Here is a 23,453-nt window from a genome sequence, read left to right as displayed (position 1 = left end):
CTAGTATCCCTTTGTCCCCACCCCTGCAATTTTCCCACACCCACAACATCCCCAACACAAGCCCTGGGGGAAACTTTCTTACCTGTGGCCACAGAGGAAGACAGGCCATTCACAGAATGCAGGACCAGCCTGGCTTGGAGGTCATGGTTAGCTGGCAAGTCTCCCCCACATGAAAAGGCAGGTGCGGAGCAGAGCTGGGGGACTTCACGTCAGGGTCAAACAGGTGCTGGGGCAGGACACACCTTGGTGGGTAAGGGAGACCTGACTGAGAGGCAGGTTGGCTGCCTGGGAAGGGCTGGGCCAGGTTGCTGTGCGGGGGGCTTCCAGCACTGGCAGCCGGAGGGACCCGTGAGGACCGTGTCATCCAGAGCCCCGCTCAAAGGCTCCTGCAGGTCCAAGCCCAGCCGGTCCTCAGGAGGGACGCTGGTGTGGCAAAGGCACGGACTCGCGCTCTCCCCCCACCCTCTCTCTCTCTCTCTCTCTCTCTCTCTCTCTCTCTCTCTCTCTCTCACCCTCTCTGGAGGGGAGGAGGAGGAGCCTGTGACCGTTCAGGCTGTGTCCAGCGGGGACAGAAAACAGATTTGCTTTGCCTCTGACCAGTTACTAGGAAGTTGAATCCTCTGCTCTGAAGGACCCAGTGCTCCAGGATGGCTACCTGGGCCCCCGGACCTCACGGACAGGTGCGCAGTCTCCTGGGTCCTGGGCTGTGCGCCCATAGACAGGTGTGGCTTGGAGTAAAATAGGACTGCGGCCAGCCCTCATCCAGGCAGCCCGTAGTCCCCCCCTCCCGCCCTCTCCCCGCAGCCAGCCTCCTGTAGTGTAATCACCCTGCCGCCTGGCTTGGCTGCAGCTTGCCTGCCTCCTCAGCTTCCTTGCTGGTGACCTCGCACCTCGGTTCCCAGGGGAGCACCGTCATCCTCCTCCAAACCGTAACCAGCCCCCTGGCTCCTCTCTGGGATCAAACCAGGAGTCCTGCTCCCCTTTCCAGGCACAGCGAGGCTTGGCCCCCGTGCTCTCCATTGTGTCCCCATCTACTGAGCACCTTCAGGCTGTTTCCGGTCTTTCCCTCACCCTCCCACTTAATAGCCCCCATCAGCCCCTCGATAAACTCACCCTCCATCCTGAAAACACTCTTCGGGGCTGCCTCCCCCCCTCCAGCTACTTGTTATCTCATCTCATCTTCTTTGCTAAAGGCACAAGGCCTTGGACATGACGGCCAAAGTTTGATTTTGGACTTCGCTCAGTGTACAAGGCTGTAGTTTTCTGTGCCTTGTTTCCACATGTGTAAAAGGAGGAAGTGGTACCTACGTTATAGGCTTGTTATGAGGAATAAGTGAGTTAGTGTAAATAAAGGGCTTAGAATGGTGAAATAATACATGGTACATACGCATATATACTTAAGTTTGTAAGTATATATGTGCTATGTATGTGTGTAAACATATATTTATACATGTGTATATGATTGTATTATCTTTTTGGAATATTAAGACATGAATTACAGAAAAGGCATGAAGCACACATAGATTTTTTATTGATATATATGTGCATATGTGTAGAGGCATATACACACCAACGCATACATTTCTATCTCTGTGGGTATGTGTGTAAAGTTATACATCTATTAAATGCGTACATTCTCCAAAGAGAAAGACAGGAAGGAAGGAAGGAAGGGTCAGGAGGGAGGGAGGGAGGGAGGGAGACATAATCATAGGCGGCATCAATCAGGGTTCTCGGTTGCAAGTAATAAAAAGCTATTGATTAAGCCCAAAATGATTTTATTTAGGAATACTGGGTGGTTCACAGAAGCACTCAGAAAGCTGGAGGACCTGTTTGGGGCACAGTGAGAGCAAAGGAAACATCTGGCAGATGGGAGCCGAAATCACAAGCCATCACCTGCGGGCCCCGCTGCCGCAGAACTGGACGCACAGCCTGCACCATCTGTCGCTGGTGCCGCTGTCACTGCTGTCCCTGGGAACCAGCCCCAGCTGCCGCTGCCAGAATTAATTCTCCCCTGTCCCTGCCTCTCTGTGTCACCAGCTCCCAGGACAAGGCTCAGGACAGACACATCTGATTAACGATGCACCCGTGAACGAGACACAAGGAAGCTGAGGAAGCAGGGATCTGGTGGTTTGAGCTTCTGCGTGGAAGGTGGGCTCTGTCGCCTTCAAAGTGGGAACATTCCCAAAATACAAAGAGTTTAAATGCTGGGAAGCTCCCTAAAATCTAGCTCTTTGGCTCCTAACATCAATGCACCACAACTTTCTATAATTACACTTTGGAAAATGCTCACGTGTAACTGTTCTAAAATTTATACCCAGAACTTGTCTTAATTAGGAATGCTAAGGCATGCAGACATGGGAGTGCTTGCCATGAAGGATGAAGTCCACACTCACAGGAGCATGACCCCTAGAAACAGGAGTCGTGGCATGCCACACATGGCCACATGCGGTCACACCAGGGCCAGCCAGGGGGCAGAAAGGGCATAGGAGGAAGCACAGCTCAGACTGTTCACTGGAGTTTCTGCAGAAAGGCAAGGCGGACCCAGTATGCAGCTTGGGGTTGAATGGTCTGAATAATTCTGGGGGGCTGTGGGGACAGGGCTGGTCTCTAGTTGCCCCGGACCTGGCCCTGGGGAATGTATCTAGTGCAGGGGGAGCACACGGGTTGGTGTGTGAAAGGTAAAGGTGGGTGGGGGTGTTGGCTCGGGGATGCCTGGGGCTTTTTTTTTTTTTTTTTTTTTAATAATTATTTTTTATTGAAGGGTAGTTGACGCACAGTATTACATTACATTAGTTTCAAGTGTACAACACAGTGGTAGAACATTTATATACATAATTCTAGGTTCCAGCTATCACACTACAAAGCTGTTACAATATCTTGACTATATTCCTTATGCTATACATTACATCCCGGTTACTTAGTTATTTTACCATTGGAAGTCTGTCCTTTTTTTTTTTTTTTTGTGAGGGCATCTCTCATATTTATTGATCAAATGGTTGTTAACGACAATAAAATTCTGTATAGGGGAGTCAATGCTCAATGCACAATCATTAATCCACCCCAAGCCTAATTTTCGTCAGTCTCCAATCTTCTGAGGCATAACAAACAAGTTCTTACATGGAGAACAAATTCTTACATAATGAATAAGTTACATAGTGAACAGTACAAGGGCAGTCATCACAGAAACCTTCGGTTTTGCTCATGCATTATGAACTCTAAACAGTCAGTTCAAATATGAATACTCATTTGGTTTTTATACTTGATTTATATGTGGATACCACATTTCTCTCTTTATTATTATTATTTTTAATAAAATGCTGAAGTGGTAGGTAGATGCAAGATAAAGGTAGAAAACATAGTTTAGTGCTGTAAGAGAGCAAATGTAGATGATCAGGTGTGTGCCTGTAGACTAAGTGTTAATCCAAGCTAGACGAGGGCAATAAAACATCCACGTATGCAGAAGATTTCTCTCAGAACGGGGGGGTGAGGTTCTAAGCCTCACCTCTGTTGATCCCCAATTTCTCACCTGATGGCCCCCCTGCGACTGGGGCTTTTGTAATATGATTTTGTACTTCCGTGAAAACAGGGTCCCAGGCAGATGGCAGCATCTTCGGCTGTTCGTTTGGCCTTGTGAGCAATGGATGCCAAGGAGACAAAATATGAAATCAAAGAAAACACAGAACGCTAGCATGAGGCAACCATTCCTCACAGAAAAGAAAGTGCTCGTCCTGACCCCAAAGGGACACGCCCCCAGTCCTCATCAGCTTCTCCCTCCAGCTCCTGTACCTCTTGGGTCAGAGCGCATATTTGCTCTGATCCCAAGCACGTCATCTTGAAATTCTGTTTCCTGTGGAGTAAATCATACAGTTCATCAAAAGCACAGTGTTATCAATTACTGAGTGGAAAAAAATAAAATGAATGAGCAAAGAAGAGAGTGTAGGTGGGCACAGCCCTCGTTGCTATGAAGGATCATTCTGTGGGAGTTGGTACGTGTCGCTTTCCTCTCCATCATGGCAGGGCTCAATGCCATCAGCTCGCCACCAGGTGGATAATGGGAGTCCCAGGGCTTGGGCACCCTACCCAGAGCTCAGGGCTTGGCCCTGCTGGGGGGCGTTGGGCCCTGGGCGGTGGCAACAGTAGGGGTCATATCAGGAGCAACATCTGCAGTCAGAGTCACCTGATGAAGTTTGCAGCCATCCATGGACATCCTACAAGGCCCATACAACTTAGGCAGAGGTTGGAAGTAATCAAAATGACCATCTTTGCATTACTCTGGTCTTTGCTGGTGGTCCTTATCCTTGTGATTCCCCAGAGACCTGGTACTGGTTTTGTTCATCATTTTGTTCCAGAGGCTTCATCCTGGTTCTTCCTTCTAAGACATGGGACCCGAGGTGCAGCCGCTCCCCACCCCCACGATCAAGATGATGGTCCCCCCCACACTGCCGCATTTCTTAAAGCCTTGGAAAAGGGACTGTCTCACGATTGCTCTCATATTAGGGAGACCTGGCCAGGTCATACGTAAAAAAATGCATTCCACCATTCCTATTTCCCCAAGTCTTCCTTCTGACAAATAAGAAAAAAATAAGAAAAACTATAAGTAGCCACCATAAATATTCTCAGTCCCATTCCTCTCATTGCTCCAGAAGCAACGGGCAACTCCTTGAATTAATCATTCCACTAAAATGGAAGCTTCTTCACTGTCCTTCTTTTAGCCTGTTTTATTTACCAATGAATCCCAAGTGCCTAGAAAGTGCCAGGCACATACGAAGTGCTTAATACATATTTGTTGAATGAATTAAAGAAATTCACTTGCTGCATTAAAGAAAGACGAAGCTTCAGGTAGAAGGTGTTCAGAAAACTGCCAGCAGCAACTTAAGTGTGAGTCTAAAACCTGTTACAGATACAGTTTGTTCCCCTCAGGTCTTGTCCCCACAGCAAGAATTGAAAGGCAGTAACAGAATAGAGGAGCAGAGTGAAAGTTTTATTGGCACACAGTCCAAGGGAGGAGCAGGCCAGCCTCAAAGTAAACTAAGGCATAGATTTAGGGAAGGGTCTATTTATCATGACCTACACCTGGGAGGTGCCTGTTTGATTGACAGGGTGAGATCATTTGATTGACAGCTCTAGTTATACATCCATTCCTCTTCGTGTGCATGTCTTTGCCAAAAATGCATGCAGAAGCAGCCTACGGTAAAACAGCAATTTTATTTTAATGAGATTATGCAGAGGGTGGTTTGGGCGGTTCTTAGTTTCGTACCACTGTGCCTGGGTTGGGACCTGGTTGGGATGGGTTTGGCCTGGTCCGACTGGCAAGACGTTATCTCCCAGGAAAGCCTTTGTTGTTTTCAGGTGGGACCCCCTACCTGGGCACAATTTGGTAAGTTTTTTCCCTTGAACATTAGCTTCCTCTTCCCCTCCCCCACTGCTCATGTCTCTCTACCTACCACACCTACAGCAGGAGAGGCTGCCGTGTGACCCCCCTCTCTACCACTAGGAATGAAAGAGTTTTAAAATAGGGATGGAAAACTAAGGTCTAGCAGCAGATGGGAAAGCAGCAGGTGATCCAAACAAAACTTAATGACTTCACTGTAAATTCACGACAGCCCTGATGATTGACATCAGGTGTAAATTCTGAACTTTTGCTACCACATTAGCCATGTTTCATGCTTCTGTTATCACCTAAAACATATTTTATCAGCATTAAAACTAGCAGACCCAATGGTTAGGATTCACATTTCAAAAAGATACCCGTTTCCGTGGCCCAGCTGAGGAAGCTCTTATCTTCCTGTACCTTGGGTGGCCGAACGCACAGCGCACAGTAAAAGGCAACTGAGACCTCTGATCTTCGCCTACGCAATTCAGCCAGCGAGTTCCGGAACCCACAAGGTATTATAAACTATTCCAGACCAGATCAATCTGCTAGTTTACTGCCCCTGAATATACAAATGTCCGTGTGAAAGCTTCATAAGCTCCTCTTAACCAAAGATGATTTCCATCTTAAAGTGAGTCTCATACTGATACAGGGCAGAGACAGGAGACAAGCATCATAATTAACTTTCCAAACAAGCTGAGATATAAACAGTATAGTAAGAACAGGAGGGATTCCATCCCATTTAAAAAACCAGAGAGTTAAGAAATAAGATTCTTACTGTATTCTTTGCTAACCAGGTAATAACTCAACCCACCTTAAAGCAAGGCAAACAGTCTTAACTGATATATATCCCCAGAGAGAAGCCACTATCCTGGGGAGGAAACCGGATCAATAAATTTCATGTTAAGTTTATTTTGCAGAATTAGCTGGAGGACTGATAATAGAGGAGAGACCTGGTGTCTCTCACCAGAAATAAGTATCTTGAGACCACCTGACAAGTCTATACCCCTGGCCCTCTGTCACATTCCTGAAAATGCTTAAAAAAGGGAACCCCAGCCTTTCAGTGCACCTCCTCTCTGAGGTTGCCCGCACTTTTCTTTCCTTTAAGCGCGTACCTTTAAGTAAACTCACTGCTCAACTTAATTGCATTTTGTCTCTCTGTGCTTTTCCAGTGGTGAGCGTCTTTGTTTCTTAGCTATTTCATTTTATTTCCAAGTTTCCACTTAGTCTTTGCTTTATTCCTGATAACTAGGGAGGAACTGCTGGGAGCTCTGATTTGGGCCTGTGGGTTGCCGTTGCCTAGGTGACCCCGAGAGAACTGCAGCTGCAGGAGCCTGCCTAAAAATCACCCTTCTTTAGCAAGTTCTCAGAATATAATCTCACTCCATCCTGTGCTCCACAGCTCCCCAAATCCTGGGTAGTAGGGGTGAGTCCCCACTGCACCCAAGCAGTGGGCAGTGCAGATCCAAGCGGACACGGGACACCCGGTGACCCTGGCTTTAGGAGCTGGTGAGGCAGACTTTCCTGTGCCAAGCAGTTCAGTGAGCTCCCTCCGCCTCCCTCTGCACTCTCCCTCCCTCAGCTGCCTGCAAGGCTGCTGGCATTCATGACTACTCCCGCTCTAACGAAGCGTTCCTTACCTGCTTGAGAATTCTTTCTCATTCAGAGTCAAGAACCCTCCGCTGTCCAGGTTGAAGGTTTCACCTGGTGCTGTGCACAGGGAGAGACCTCCTCAGACGCAGCTGCCTGGCAACAATATTGTTTCTTATTTTCCTTCCCCAAAGTGGGGGGATTTATAACATCCAGTCCTGTCAGTGTGTCCTTCCTCTTGACTTTGCTACTTTTACATAATATGTACATATGTACTCCTAACAGGTATTGCAATAGGCAGGCAACAAAAATCACTCTAACAGATTTAATACAGGAATTAGGAACCTATTCAACCTTTTTTTTAAATTAAAGTATCACTGATATATAATCTTATGAAGGTTTCACATGAACAACATTGTGGTTTCAACATTCACCCATATTATCAAGTCCTCCTCACCATGTTGCAGTCACTGTCCATCAGCGTAGTAAGATGCTACAGAGTCACTACTTGCCTTCTCAGTGATATATGGCCTTCCCCATGACCTACCTATATTGTAAGTGCTAATTATAATGCCCCTTAATCCACTTCTCCCTCCTTCCCCACCTGCCCTCCCCACCACCTTCCCTGTGGTTACAGCTAGTCGCTTCTTGGAGTGTGCTGGTTTCGTTCCTTCAGTCTTGCTTTGTTAAACTCCACAAATGAGTGAAATCGTTTAGTATTTGTCTTCTCCACCTGGCTTAGTCACTGAGCATAATACCCTCTAGCTCCATCCATGTTGTTGCAAATGGTTATATTTGTTTTCTTTTTATGGCTGAATAGTATTCCATCGTGTATATGTACCACTTCTCTATCCATTCATCTATTGAAGGACACTTACGTTGCTTCCATATCCTGGCTACTGTAAATAGTACTGTGATAAACATAGGGGTGCATATGTCTTTTTGAATCTGTGATCTTTTTTTCTTGGGGTAAATTCCTAGGAATGGAATTCCCGGGTCAAATGGTATTTCTATTTTTAGTTTCTTGAGGAACCTCCATACTGCTTTCCACAATGGTTGAACTAATTTACATTCCCACCAGCAGTGTAGGAGGGTTCCCCTTTCTCCGCATCCTCGCCATCATTTGTTGTTCCTTGTCTTTTGAATGTTGGCCACCCTAACTGGTGTGAGGTGATATCTCATTGCGGTTTTAATTTGGGTTTGTTCTTGTGCCAGCACCAAATTGTTTTGATTACTGCGGCTTTGTAGAACTTGAAGTTAGGGAGCATAATCCCCCCAGCTTTGTTCTTCCTTCTCAGGATTGCTTTGGCTGTTCAGGGTCTTTTGTGAACCTACACAACCTTTGTAAGGAATGGAAGAGTGAGCTCCAGGCCAGGTTCCTGGAAACACCCCCACTGCGCCAGAAGCTGCTGCCTCTGCGCCAGTCAGCTGGCTACCGCAGGGGCTGAGCCCCTTTCTCAGGCCTCCCTTCTCTCAGGGAAAAGCCTGGCAAGTTCGCCCCACGTGGTCAGCATGTCCCAGGACCTGGGTCCGCCTCTTCCGTCAGTCGCCGTGGGAGCGCGGGGGTACTTGGCCCAAGGCGGTCAAGCCTCGGCGGGATCCCAGCCCCGGTCCCGGGGCCGGAGGCGGTGGAGATGAGCCGGGAAGCAGAGGATGCCCGGACACCAGGACAGCCCTGTGGGGCGCGACTCGGCGGGGCCAGGGCAGGGGGCGTGGCCCCGGCCCGGGCAGGGGGCGGGGCGGGTCAGGGGACAGAGGGCGAGGCCAGGGGAGCCGGGCCCGCTCAGGGCAGGGGCGGAGCCAGCCCCGGGCAGGGGGCGGGGTCGGGCTCGCCGCGCGGGGACCCCGCCGCCCGGATTCCACTCCGGCGCCCGAGCCTGCGGGGACTCTTCTCCCGGGTGGGAGGCCGAGGCGCGGGGCGCCATGGCGCTGCGTGCGGCCGTGTTCGGCCTGGACGGGGTCCTGGCGCTGCCCTCGGTCTTGGGCCACTTGGGCCGCGCCGAGAAGGAGCTGGCGCTGCCAGGGTAAGGGGCCCCGGGCTGGGGCTGCGCGGGGGGGGCCGGGGTCCCTGCGCACGTCCAGGTTGCCCGGGGGAGCGCCCTGCGGAGGGTTAGAGCCCTTACCGGGCCCTGAAACCCCCGGGTATGTAAGTACATCCATTGTCTTTTAATACCAAGCAATTAAATCTCTAAAAGGACTCTGAAACTGCCCTCTGTATTGAAAGCTTTTTCCTAAAGTGAGAGGAGTTACTCGCTGAATTCTGTGCTTCCCTTTTGTACTGGAATGGTTCTTAAAAGGCGCTGAGGTTTACAAGAGAAAAAGGTTCTGTGCGTTTCAACTTTACTCATATATACGTAATAGCAAACTAAAGAAACAGCCCCAAAGCCTAATCGCTGGGAAACGGTAAACCAGAAAGCGTCACCAATAAAGGTGACATTCAGAGTGAGATTTCATCAGAAAATAATCTGTTATAATAAGTGAAAAAAAAAAAACCCCACCAGAATGTAAAACTATTTACATAGCATGGTATCAACCATAAGGGGCAAGAAAAGCTACGTGTAGAAAAATGTCTGGAAGAAATATCCCAAAATATCGCTGGGATGAATCCCAGGTGGGATTATGAATTAGTTACTTCATTTTTCTACCTTCTTGTATTTTCCATTTTTTTCTACTAATGAACATGTGTTTCTCTTAATAGAAGGAAGAAAGGAAAGCATACTAAACAGTTAAAAAGAAATAAATATCACCCTGACAACACCCAAGGAAGAGTAAATCACAAACTACCGGCAAGAATAATGAGTAGGTTGGAAGCTTTGAGAATTCGGCCCTGTGTTGTTTCATAGCAAATTAATGCTCAGAGACTTGAGTTTGTCTTTGCCAGCAGTTTATTGAACTCGGGTTCACGGCAGGAATTGCGCAAGCTAGTGGCATACAGGATAATGTCTCTTACTAAGGCAATAAAATAATATACTCCACATCAATGATAGATTAATTCGATTTTTGTTCCAGGCAAGGGGAAATGAAAGGAATCAAGTCCAAATTTAGTTGCGGTCTACCTTTATGAGTTGGTACTCTGCAAAAGTAAAAGTCCCCTGTTGCTAGAGATGGTTGCTAGGAAACAAGGATTCTGGTGTTGACTGGTGGGAGGATCTCCCTGGCAGGGCTCCTGCAGGATTTTCAGCGCTGCTAGTAAGAGTCCTCTTTCCTCCAGCTGGAGAAACTGCCCCAAGGTCCTTGGAGAGCTCTTTAGATCAGTCAGGGGTCGCCTTGCCCAACCAAACATCTGAATATCTCCACGAACTCAGTATTCATAGTCTAAATGTCCCCTTGCTGTCCCTGCTTCTTCATGTTGTCACGGATAAGCCCTCGGGGAACCCTTCAGCAGCTGGGCAACTGGGTGCCTGTCAGTGACTGCAGACCACCTGATGACATCCTGCTACAGCTTCACTTCCCTCTTGCATCAAAACAACTCTACTCCTAAAAAGAACTTCATTTTTTGTCTTTGTGATAAGCAAGTAGATTTGAAATTCTATCAAATTAATGCACCACATGCCCCGTTTAAGGAATTCTAGAATTTATAAGATACCAGAGGTCAACGGGGGTTTTTTAACCTGTTATACTATGTAAATTATAACAGACAGGTGTCTGCAAGCGTGCCAGGCCATAAAGGAGCTCAGAATCTAGAGCAACTCTCATTTGTTCAGATGTGAAAACAGGGTTAGCAAGGGGATTAACTTGATCACGCATAATTAGACGTAGGCGACTGTGAAACCAATTTTTCTGCCTTCCAGTCTAGGATTCTCTGCTGTCTGGTTCATTATGACTTCCCACCTCCCTTGGCCATTGTTCTGGGAAAGGCGTCCATCTGTGGGGCATGAGTAAACCTCAATAATAATGTCAACCTAAAATTGTCAGGAGGCAATAATTAAGCAAGTTTATTTGGAATCAAAAAAATTACAATTTGGGGTACACAGATTTGTGTAGCAACCCAAATAGCATCCCATTTTTTAGGGAGCAAAAAGTCATGGATTTTTAAAAATGAAATAAAGAATGCTTGGTATGTTGTTTACAAAGAATGTTGCTTGGTGTTAGCAACAGAAAACTAATCTTATCTGAACATAACCTATTTGCTAAGGTCAGTAAGCAAAAATCTCAGAATGTAGCAAGTTGCAGGAGTTTTGCATTTTTGTAGTTTGGCCCAGTTTAAAAGTTCATGGTGCCCCCAGTAAGGATATGCATAAGTCTACCCCCTTCATGGCTAGCCAGCTTCATTTATAAAACCCCTTGATATAAGTGACCCCATTTTATTTCACCTTTGACACTAAGTTTGTCAATAGTAAATTGATATCAATATGTCAACATCAGTAGTAAATACATCAGTAGGTACTTGTTGCCAATAAACAAAAATAAGGCGGCTACCTGTTGACAATCTGAATAACCACATTGTGGATAATTAGGATTTGAGGGTAGTATTGACAGTGGATCCCCCCAGATCGAGGCTTGTCAGTCCAGCTCATTTGCCGGAGGCGGAAGCTGAGGAAGGACTCGTGAGCTTATTTCCTAGAAGGCCTTTTAACCATAGTGTTGCTTTACTTTCTCTTGACTCATACATTTCATTTAAAAAAAAAAAGACATAAAAAGAGAGTAAGCTACGAGGTGTATTTGTCCCTGTGGCCTTACCGATGTGGTGGGGAACATGACTGTGTGATTCAAGTCACAAGGTACAAGTTTACAAACGTGGGGTCCTTATAAAGAGCATTGCTGAGCCACACACCTGAAAAGTCTCAGTTCCAATACTGCTGGGTGACTTTACTTAACTAGTCCTAGTCTTAGCACATTTAGGACTTCAGTCTTAGTCTTAAATTAAGAAAATACCTAACCCTAGAAATTTCTGTGAGGACTAAATTAGATAACATGAAAGGTGGATGGGCAGCTGTGTTCCCGGTAACGTTTCTTTATTTACAAAAGTCTCATGCATGTGCAGGGTGATGCGTTGGATGTATTCCATTTATCTAGCCTTGTATTCACTCACACACTCCCTCTGTGACCATGGTAGGGATTATTTCCAGTAGCCATAAAAGAGGCCTAGCAAAGCTAGCTGACTCCGGGAAGTCAGAGTCCTTCACCTTGAACTTGTTAGCCTATGGAGTTGTGAACCAGCCGTGCAGGTGTTAATTGAGAAGGTGAGTCTGAAGGACCAGCCTTGCATTTCAACATGGTTGGCATCTGGTATGAAGTTCGGACAGCTGCTGATAGTTCAAAGATGAAGGCTGTGCTCTAAGAGGTACAAAGTTCTCAGGTGATTCGAAGGAGAGAGCCATGGGGTCTGAGCAGGAGAATCAGGAAGCCTAAATGGAGGCAGACCCTGAAAAGAGCCGTAGGAGGTTGATGGGGAGAACTTTCCAGGTGAAGGGAACAGTGTAAGCAAAAGCCAGGAGTGGAAGGCATGGGATGGGGATAAGAACACGCAAGATTCCAGTGCAGCCAGGCAGGAGGGGACTCAGAGGGAGAGAAGTGGGGAAGTGGTTTGGGACTGTGTTGTTGTGGGACATGGAAGTCCCACAGGCTGAGCGTGTACCCACTTTGAAGGCTGGTCACTTTGAGGGGCTTTGAGATGACATGGACAGGGAGCAAAATAATCGGTGCCCTACCTCAAGGTAGCTGAAGGTTGGGGTGATGGATCAGGTACACTGGGAAGAGGAAAGAGGCTGGCGCTCACTGTGGTTTGTGGGCCCCTAGACCAGGCTTCTCTGAGGGTTAGGGGGCTGCAGATGGCAGTTACCTTGGCGACAGAGGCAGACATGATCTGGAGGAGCCAGGTTGGTTCCCTGAGATCCAGATCTGGTGGGTAGACAGTCACGTACTTTATTTAATCCCTTTCCCCATTAAAAGGAGGGTCTGCCTGGTGCCCCTGGACTGAAGTAGGGGTGGTTAAAGTGTCAGTTTCTTTCAAAAACATACACTCGAGAACCTGAGGTGCTTGTCATATGCAATGCTCAGGAAGTTGTTTTTGAGCAAGAGAAACAAGTGATCAACAACTACACAAAGAAGAATATTTGAGAACCAGGACCTCTTATTCATATCCTGTGTACTGTCTCAGGAAATGTTTATTGAATGCTTCCAGGAACTTCTGGGGCCGTCCCCAAATCTGCGGTTGCATTTTGCACCTCTGGGCAGTCAAGTAGTTGCTGAAGCATCTTTCCTATTTTTCATTTTACATATGGGTTTTAATTACACAACACACAGGTATATCCTTCCTCTGAAACTCTTGAACAGAATATGTCGAGTAGGAAATGTCAGCCCCTGTTCACCTTTCCTTTTTCCTCCCCCATCCCAGGTGTAATTGTGGTTGATACTTAGACATTTATCCAAAGCCAAGGTTTTTGTTCATTTGTTTCTTTGTACAATATAATGAGTCATTATTATACATTTTTGATCATTCAGATGACCAAATATGTATTATGTATTTCCCAGGTCCATTTGGTCTTCACCCACCTGTTCCTGAAAACAGTGCAGTCTTAAAGATGAAAGGGGTGTTTTGTCATGTTAATGGTTTTGGACTCCCACCCCCTCAAGGGGCTGGAGGCTGAATCAGCCAATGGCCAATAATTTAGTCAGTCATGACTAATGCAATGAAGCCCTCACAAAACCTCTGAGAAGAGCGTATCTCTGCTCTGCCTGCTCGTCCAGTTGGATCCTGCTTTTCTATGCTTGGGAACCTGGACCTCCTGCACGTGCCACCCAGCCAGGCCCCAGGCTCCACCAGGACAGAAGCTGCTTTATTTGGGACCTTGCCCTATGTCTCTCTCCATCTGGTGTTAACTTGTACCCTGTACTGGTAAACGTGTTTTCCTGAGTTCTGTGAGCCAGGTAACAGCTTGGGACTTGCTACCGGCATCTGGAGTCAGGGGTAAAGGGCAAGTTTGTAGCAGGGCAGAGCTGGTTCCGGGCAGATAGCAGCAGAACTGAGTTGAGTTCTCACTCCCCCCTCTCACACACTTACACACATTGGAATAGGGTCCAGGAACACGAGTGGAGTTATACTACTATTACTGCTGTGTATAATATTGTTATTGTTATATATATGCACATAGGAAAACACATCCACACAGTTTGTTTCATAATTCTTTGGCAGTCAAACCTGATCTGACTTCATGTGACTACAAAATCTGACCTGACTTCATTTGGTAGCAAATCTGATCTGAACAAGCATGAGGTTATTTATCATTATCTATCCTGCTGTTATAAGTAGGCACACATTTCACTATAGAAATATTAATGAGTTTGATTAAAGGGGCTACCCAAGTCACTCCCAGAGGTGTTTCTTAATATATGGTATATCCCCCATTTTACCTTCGCAATCTGAAAAATTCTGAGTTTTGAAACTCATCTGGTTCTGAGGTTTCAGATAAGGGATTGTCAGCTTGTCACATGTTTACTTTTTTTTTGCAGACACATTTATGCATAGATGGGTAGGTAGGTAGATTGGTAGAGACAGACTAAAATAAATAAATGATAAGATCATAGTACGCGTACTGTTTTAAATCTTAACTTTTTTTACTTAATTTACTAAATTTTAATCACTTCACTTAGTAGTTGGACATCTTTCTGGGTCCATTTACATATATCTACCTTTCCTTTTTCTAACCACTCCATAGTATTCCGCAATATGGATGTACTGTAATTTATTTAAATATTTCCCTGGTGGTGGACATGCAGTTATTTTAAGTTGTCACTGTTACCGTGTCACTGCAGTTTTCTGTAGGGCAGTTTTCTGAAAGAGTCACCAGCTGGAATGTATTTACATTTAAAATATTGATAGATGTTGATAGATCAATTTCACCGAAGTTGATCGCTATTACCAGCAAGAGGGTGAGTTGGATTCAAGATAGTTGACTGTTAACAGAAACAAAACTCCAAGGAAGTTCCATCTGCCCTGACAGTGCGTGAGAAGGCCAGCCCCAGCCCCTCCTTGGAGGCGGCCCTTTTAAACATTTGCCAGGTTGGTGGATGAAAAATACCGTCTTCTCAGTTTACATTTTTCTCTTCACCACTCACTTTAATCGGCTATTTGTGTTTCTTCTGTTGGTATTTACCACTTTATACTATTTACCCATTTTTGTATCAGATTGTCACTTTCTTCTTGATTCCTAGGAACTTTTGATTTCTACTGTGATGATTGTGTTTCATGTTTTCTCCTTACCCTCTCTTCTTATGTTTGTCCTGTCTTTCCTGTCTTTAGTTGGGCTGGTTTTCTAACCCCACTCCCACCCCCTACCCAAAAGTCTTTGTAAGGATATATATTTGTTTCTACTCTCTTTGTGATTGTGGTTTTTTTTTTAATGTGCCTGTACAGATGCTATGAACATAATCAGCATGTGTATTTATTGGTATCTCTGTGGTATAATGAAGAATTGTCTGATGTTGCCCTGGGCTTTTAGAACAGAGCTTCTGAACACCCTTGACATTTCTAGGGTGCCACTGTTATGCCACGGAGGGGATGCTCAGAGGGGCTTCAGAGCTTCAGGTGTGCCAGCTGGACCCCTGGGTTGGGGGAGGAAGCTGGAGAGTGAGTTCAGTCAGGTGGTAGATGATTTGATTATTCAATGAAACCCCAATAAAATCTCGGGACCCCGAAGCTCAGTGGAGCTTCCTGGCTGGTGGACCCACTGATTTGCTGGGAAGGTGAGGTTCCCTGCTTTCATGGGGAAAGGACACAGACCCTCTGTGCACCCTCCCAGACCTTGCCTTATGTGTATTCTTTCAAATCGAACTGTAATAATACACATCAACAACATAATTGGAAGTCCAGAAAGAGACCTCAACATGTGTGGTCACTTGAGTTTTCAACAATGACACCACTAAAAGTTAATGTGGAGATTTTTTTTTTCCAATAAATGATGGCCATATTGGGAGGGGGACTTCACCCCTACCTCACACCATATACAAATATTATTTTGAAGTTGATCATAGACCTAAATGTGAAAGCTAAAATAATCCAGCTTCTAGAAAAAATCAGAATATCTCTATGAACTTTAGGTTAGCAAAGATTTCTTAAAAGAACACAAAAAGCTCTAATCATAAGCCAAAAATAAAGGTAAATTAGGTATTAAAATTAAGATTTTTCCATTCACCAAAGACATCACTGAGAAAGTGAATAAGTAAGCCCTGTACATAGAGGTTTCTGCCACACACATATATGATGTTTAAAGTTGCAGACTAGAAGGCTGGTGTCAGTCTTAATTGTTTTTCTTTTGTGTATAATCTGTGGTTTTCTACACAAAAGGTTGTTTGTTACACTTTTTTATCCTAGGAATTAAGATACTCCTCCAGGATATGCCTCTAGTGGTTTTTTCATTAATTTTTCCTGGACTTAGGAAATGCTTTTCACCTAAGGACTCAAATCTTTCTTTAGTCCAGACAGATTTTCTCCCATTTTCCTTTGACTATTACATCTCTGATATTTCCTTCTGGAATTATTATTGTTTGTTTATTGAAGGACTTTTTAGTTTCCATAAGTCTTATCTTTTTGCTTATTTATTTTGTTGCTTAAGGGACGAGGTGGCCGAGTGGTTAAGGCACTGGACTGCTAATTTTAGTTGCTTCATTATTTTTCTGTTTGTTCCCTGGAAAATTTATTGCATCCTTGATTCACTAATTTCATTTTGTGTAATAGCCATTTCACTGTTCACTGCCTTTATTAAGTACCCTTTAAATTTGGAATTCGTGTTTCTAATCCAACAATGTTCTTTTTATCTCAAACTGATTTCCTTCCGTTCTTTTTTTTTATTGCTATACTGGCTGCTTTTGTTTTAAAGATACATTGGTGTCTCCTCCCTCTATAGCTATATTCTTCCCTAGATTCCTCTTCTTTTATCAATCCCCATTTTCCAGGCAGAAAAAATAATTTTCCCTTTGCTTTCCCATCTCTCCCATGCAGTGTGTTACAGTTAATTGTTCATATGTTGCCTCCCTTGTTCTCCCGTGAGCCCCTTCAGGATGGAATCCCAGCGCCTAGCACAGTGCCTTGCAGGCCTTAGGTGCCCAATTAAAGATTGGAGTTGAACTAAGTATCACTTCTTCAAACTGGTTGGCAGCTGTGGAAAACAAGAGGGCTATTTCTGAGGTGATGGAAATGTTCTAAAACTAGAATATGGTGATGTTTGCCCAACTCTATAAATTTACTACAAACCATTCAATCATACCTGAGAATTTGTTGGTATGTAATTATAGTCTAATGGAAAATAATTGTGGCAAAGCCATTGCTGTTACTAGAAAGTTGAGAAGGCTACAAATGGAAGGAATATATCTTTTACATTTCACCCGAACTTGATCGCTATTACCAGCAAGAGGGTTAGTTGGATTCAAGATAGTTGACTGTTAACAGAAACAAAACTCCAGATTGGAGATACGTGCCCCCTCACGTAGGAATGGTAAATGCTTCTAACTGGCTTGCCAGGGCCAGCGCATTGCAGTCGTTTGCCTGGAGCATGGCACTGAGGATGGTAAATCAGCGTCTGGACTCAGTGGAATAGATGTGGTGATGTGGTTACAGAAATAGGCCAGGGGAGCGGGGCAACAGAGGAGTGTTACCTGCCACACACATGCCTGGTGTCTCCCAGCCATGTGAGGGTAGCTGCCCCACCCCTCGGGATGGGAAATTACCAAGAAAGTGGAATGGGATCTTTTATTTAGTAATATTGGGAAGTGAGAAGCGAATTAGCTGGTACCCACCTGTGTGTCTGCTCCTCCTCCAGGCCATGGAGAAGGCGTGACTGTGAACCGAGGCGTGTTGATTTGCTAGGGCTGCCTTAACGAAGTACCATAGACCGGGTGGCTTCAGCCACCGTCCCAGAGGCTGGAAGTCCAAGATCAAGGTGTCAGCAGGGTTGCCTTCCTCTGAAGCCTCTCTCCGTGGTCTTCTCTCTGTTCATGTCCGTGCTGATGTCCTCGGCAGGACCGCAGTCATACTAGATCAGGGCCCATCTTAACGACTTCATTTGACTTAATCACCTCTTTAACTTAATCACCCTATATCCAAATACAGTCCCATCCTGAAGTCCTGAGGATTCGGACTTCAACGTGTGAATTTGGAAGTGGCAGGCACATCTCAGCTCATAACGTGAGAACACTTTAAAAATTAGATGAGGTTAAGGTAAAATAGAAACCGTATATGCAGAATCAAAACTAGAAGAAAAAGACTGCATTCCTTTTGAAAAATATGAGCTAATAAAGCAATGCCATGTGCAGATGAGCTGAAGATAGTAACAGCCACATGCCAACCTTGATTTTGTCCCTTAGTGGCAATGCTCAAAGTACCTCCAGGTGGAGCGTCTCTGCTGGGTAGTCCCCATAAGCCACTTCCCCTGTGAGTATGTTTATCATTTAGTTTATGGCCTTGTACCCCCAGCTGGATTGCTCCTTTCAGGCAAAGATCCCAACTTGAACTTTGCATTTCCCCGTTCCATGGCAGAATGCCATGGGTAATGCCTTGGATAGAATGTCCACGGATATCATAGTGTCTGTCCGTGTGGGCCGCCGTGATGAAGTCATCAGAACACTCATGATGCTTTTGTTCTTGTGTGTCTTCCAGGGGCTTTCTGCATGAAGCTTTCAAGAAGGGAGGCCCAGATGGTTCCAGTGCCCGCCTCATGAGGGGAGAGATCACATTTTCCCAGGTAAGGGGATGCCTCGTGGACCCCACTGAGAAAGCATTCTGTGCGTCCATGCCTAATCTCCTGCACTGACCGTTAAGCCCTCTGCAGTCGGAGCTATGTCTGCTTCACCCATTTACCTCTTATAAATACTTAACCCACAAGATGAGACCGAAGGCCCAGAGACACCGGTTTGCTGTTTCTCTGGACCTGCCAGGAGGACACGCCCCTTCTAGTGATTGGGAAATTTGCAAGGCTTCAAAGGTCTGTGCTCAGTTCTTACAACAGCCAAAGTAGCCTTTTTTTCCCCTTAAATTATATGCATATAACATAAAATTCACCATCTTGATCATTTTTAAGTGTATAGTTGAGTAGTGTTAAATATACTCTCATTGTGTGACCACCTTCCATTGCCAGAACTCTTTAGCTTGCAAAACTAAACTTGCTGTCTCTATGTATTGAGCTACTCTAGGTACATGGAATGATGGAATATTCATCCTTTTGTGACTAACCTACTTCACTTAGCATAATGTCTTCGAGGTCCATCCATGCTGTAGCCTGTGTCAGAATTTCCTTCCTTTGTAAGGCTGAGTAATACTCCGCTGTGTGTGGCGATGCCACACCCTGTTGATCCAGGCCTCTGCCGATGGACGCTCGAGTTGCTGCACCTTTGGTAGGAATAATGCTGCTGTGAGCTTGCTACACAATCAATATCTGTTGAAGACCTTGCTCTCAGTTCTTCTGGGTGTCTATCCAGAAGTGAAATTGTCGGGTCATATGGTAGTTCTGTGTTTAGTTTTTAAGGAACGTCCATACTCTTTTCCACAGTGGCTGCACCAGTTCACATTCCCACCAGTGGCGCACAAAGGGTTCCAGTTTTCCCACAGCCTCACCAACCCTTGTTACTTTCTCTTTGTTTTTTGAAGGTAGTCATCCTTAGAGTAGCTGTTTTCAGACAGGGCCACTGGGAGGGGTGGATCATTAATTAATAACAATGGGTGGCTTCAGAGTCAGATATTAGGGTTTGACTCCCAACGCCCACTTATAGACTGTGTGACCCTAGCAAGTTTCAGTTTTACCGTCTATGAAATGCGAACTATAATACTACCCATTTCACAGGCTGTTATGATGCCTGAAAAGGGCTTCACACAGGCCCCGACCTACAGTAAGTGCTCAATACATAGTAATTTCTTTAAAACTCTCTCTCTCTCTGTCACACACACACTCACACACACACGTGTGTGCACACATTATGACAACTGGTAAATGAAAACTAATGATACTGTTGGGAGGAAACAGAACTGAAGCTTGAATCCATAACAAAGCTGCAGTAATGCTAAGGAAGAGGGGCAGTTCTGCAGATTGTCAATGAACATAGGGATTTTGCAGTGAATTTCTAATAATTGCTATGAAAACACAGCACCCATTCAGACTTCTTCAGTCTGTGTGTAGCTTCCAGGGCACTCAAATGGTTAGAGGAAGAGGCCTGAAAAACCAAAATGTACTACGAAGAGGCTACTTAGGTTCAATTTGTCTTTTAAAAAGTCTTATCTTGAGAATGCAGGTCATCTTTTAACTTTTCTTTTATGTACCCTATGCAAACAGAAAACTACACAAAGTGTACAGCTTGATGACTTTTCACAAGCTGAATACACCCACGTCACCAGCACGCAGATCAAGACATAAAACATTATCGGCACCGTGGCCGCCCCACTTACGCCCCTTCTAGACCCTACCCCTCCAAGGGAGGTTCCAACTGTATAGATCCCTTTGGCCTTTTTGTACTTTATGTAAATGAATCACACAGATGAACCCTTTTGTGCCTGGTGTCTTTTCCTCAACATAACATTTGTGGGCACCACGGGTGTCACAGGTGTGGATAGTTTTATTCCCAATGCTGTGTGACACGCCATTGCGTGAATATGCTCCAGTCTGCTTATCCGTTCTGCTTTTTTCCCTACCCTGAGTGACATGGCGAGGTACTGGGAGATTTTGAGCACGAAGTAACCTTATCTGACTTACATTTTTAAAACCTTACTCTGGCTGCTGTGTGAATAGACTTAGAGGGCGAGGCTCATTATAGAGACCCCTTAAGGAAGCTACTGGAAAATCCAGGTGAAGGGTGGTTGTGGCCTAGACTAAGGTAATATTCGTGAAAGTGGTAAAAAGTGGTCAAATTCTGGGAGTATTCTGATGGTACATCCAACTGGTTTTCCTGATGGATTGACTGTGCGGCATGAGACATGAGACAGGCGTTAAGGATGATGACTCAGGGGCTCTTGGCCAGAGCGAACTGGAAGTAGGAGTTGCGGCTACTTAGAATAGGGACACGATGCTGTGGGGGCTGGGAAATCAGGTGCTCAGCTGGGAAATGTATTACCTGGAGATGCTTATTGATATCCAAATAGAGTGTAGAACAGGCAGCTGCATATACAACCCAGAGCTCAAGAAAGAGGTGGAGACTAAATAAATATATATATTTACAGCATGTAGATGGTATTTTAACACCCCTGGGCTCAATACCATCATGGAGGAAGGGAGTATAAATGGAGAAGAGGTACTCTAAAGTTAAAGGTCAGTTTGACCAGGAAGACCCAACAATAAGAGACGGAGAAGCAATCTCCATCAATACGAGTGAAATCAGGAGCATGTGGAGTTCTGAAAACCAAGAAGCAGCCAGTTTCAGGGGAAGGGGGTGGCTACCCATGTCAAGTGCAGCTGACAGGTCCAGTCAAACGAGGCCTGGCGAGGGCCCCTTAGACATGGCAACACACGTGGGGCTCATTGGTAACCTGGACAAGAGGAATCTCTGCGGAATATGGAGGCAAAAGCCCAATTAGAGTTTGTTCGAGAAAGAATGAGAGGAAAGGGTTTGAAGACTGTGAAGCTTTGGTGCAACGTGGAGCTCGCGGAGTGGGAGGTGATACAGTCAAGAAAGAGGTTTCTTTATGGTAACAGAGTGCTATTGTGTGCGGATGGCAATGAGCCGGGAGGCAGAGGGGAAATAAAGAGGGGAGACTTGCTGGAGCCGTGTCCTTGCAAGCCTAAAGGGATGGATTCCAGTGCCCCGTGGAGGAGTAGAGGTTGCGTAAGAGCCACAGACCGTTCATCTTTGGCAGCAGAAGGGAAGGCAGAGTTCTTGGCCACAGATGCCAGTGGTGAAGATTTGTGGCGGTGGGAACTTATGAAAAATCTCTTCCAATCATTCTCCCTTCCTCCAATCCCATCCGTGACCTTCACTGTTTCTAGGATGATCTTCCTAAATGCACATCTGCTTATGTAATGCTCTCTCTTAATTTTATTTATTGATTTTTTATTTAACAGTCTGGGGTTCGAGGATTTTTATTATTTTTATGGCAAGGTGAATTCTTTCATAAGTTTTCCAGTATCATTCATGGTTTTGGTCTAGTCACATTTTATATTTCATCTTACATCAATTTTGGCATTTGTATACTTTTTTTCTTTTTATCTTTTGACCTCCTTTTCCACTTTTCTCCCCCATGACTTCCCCAGCCCAGCCTACAACCTGCCTCTGGCAACCACCAATCTGGACTCTATCTATGAGCTTGGCTTTTTCTCCTTTTCTTTTCTCTTTTTCTTCTCCCCTCCCCTCTTCTTTCTCTTCTCTTTATTTAGATTTCATATATGAGAGCTCATATAATATTTGTCTTTCTCTGACTTATTTCACTTAGCATAATGCCTCGAGGTCCATCCATATTATTGCAAATGGCAAGATTTCATCCTTTTTCATAGCTGAGTAGTATTCTGATATGTATGTGTATATATGTACCACATCTTCTTTACCCATTCATCCACTGATGGGTACTTGGGTTACTTCTATATATTGGCTATTATAAATAATGCTGCAGTGAACATGGTGGTGCAGATACCTTTGCAAGCTAGGCTTTTTGTTTTATTTGGATATATATCCAGAAGGGGGATTGCTGGATCATATGGTTTCATTTTTAAATCTTGGAGAGACAATGCTGACAGTTCCTTTTTCTCCACATCCTCACAACACTTGGTATTTCTTGTCTTTCTGATAATAGCCACCCTAACATGTGTGAGGTGATAGCTCAGTGTGGTTTTGATAGCATTTCCCTGATGATTCGCGATGTGGAGCATCTTCTCGTGTACCTGTTGGCCATCTGTATGTCTTCTTTGGAAAAATGTCTGTTTAGATCTGCTCATTTTTTAATTGTATTGTTTGCATTTTTGCTATTGAATTGTAGGATTTCCTTACATAGTTTGAATATTAACCCCTTATCAGATAGATGTTCTGCAAATATGTTTTCCCATTCAGTAGGTCGCCTTTGCATGCTGTGCAGAAGCCTTTTAGTTTAATGCCGTTCCACTTGTTTATTTTTCCTTTTGTTGCTTTTGCTTTTGTCATCAGATTCAAAAAATTATCACCAAGACTGATACCAAGGAGCTGACCACCTACGTTTTCTTCTAGCAGTTTTATGGTTCCAAGGTCTTACATTCAAGTCTTTAATCCATTTGAGTGAGACTGGTCAAGTGTCATTCTTTTGCACATAGTTGTCCAGTTTTCCCGACATCATTTATTGAAGAGACCATCCTTTCTCCATTGTATAAATTGGCTCTTTTGTGGTAAATTACTTGCCCACATATGCATGGGTTTACTACTGGGCTCTCTATCATTCTGCTACTGATGGGTATTTGGGTTAGTTTTCAGTTTGGGACTCATAGAAATAGTGCTGCTATGATATTGGGTGAATATATCACAATCCATTCTGCTATTAACGGGTATATCAGTTTGCTAGGGCTGCCTTAACGAAACACCACAGTCTGGGTGGCTTCTACAACAGAAATTTCTT

General features: G+C 45.0%; 1 protein-coding gene across 1 annotated transcript in view; it reads left to right on the top strand.

Moving 5' to 3' along the window:
* The first annotated feature begins 8,786 nt into the window (after positions 1-8,786).
* EPHX2 (epoxide hydrolase 2) overlaps positions 8,787-23,453 on the top strand; it is a 51,813-nt gene continuing 37,146 nt past the window's right edge. Inside the window, exons 1-2 of the mRNA XM_036888938.2 lie at positions 8,787-8,985; positions 18,555-18,639. Of these exons, the coding sequence (XP_036744833.2) occupies positions 8,885-8,985; positions 18,555-18,639 (186 nt within the window). The 5' untranslated portion in view covers positions 8,787-8,884. The remainder of the gene's footprint in view (positions 8,986-18,554; positions 18,640-23,453) is intronic.

This window comes from Manis pentadactyla, chromosome 1, assembly GCF_030020395.1.
Source record: "Manis pentadactyla isolate mManPen7 chromosome 1, mManPen7.hap1, whole genome shotgun sequence".
Classification (NCBI taxonomy): Eukaryota; Metazoa; Chordata; class Mammalia; order Pholidota; family Manidae; genus Manis; species Manis pentadactyla.
The sequence above is the reverse complement of the archived record's forward strand: the minus strand, read 5'-3'. Positions and strand labels throughout refer to the sequence as shown.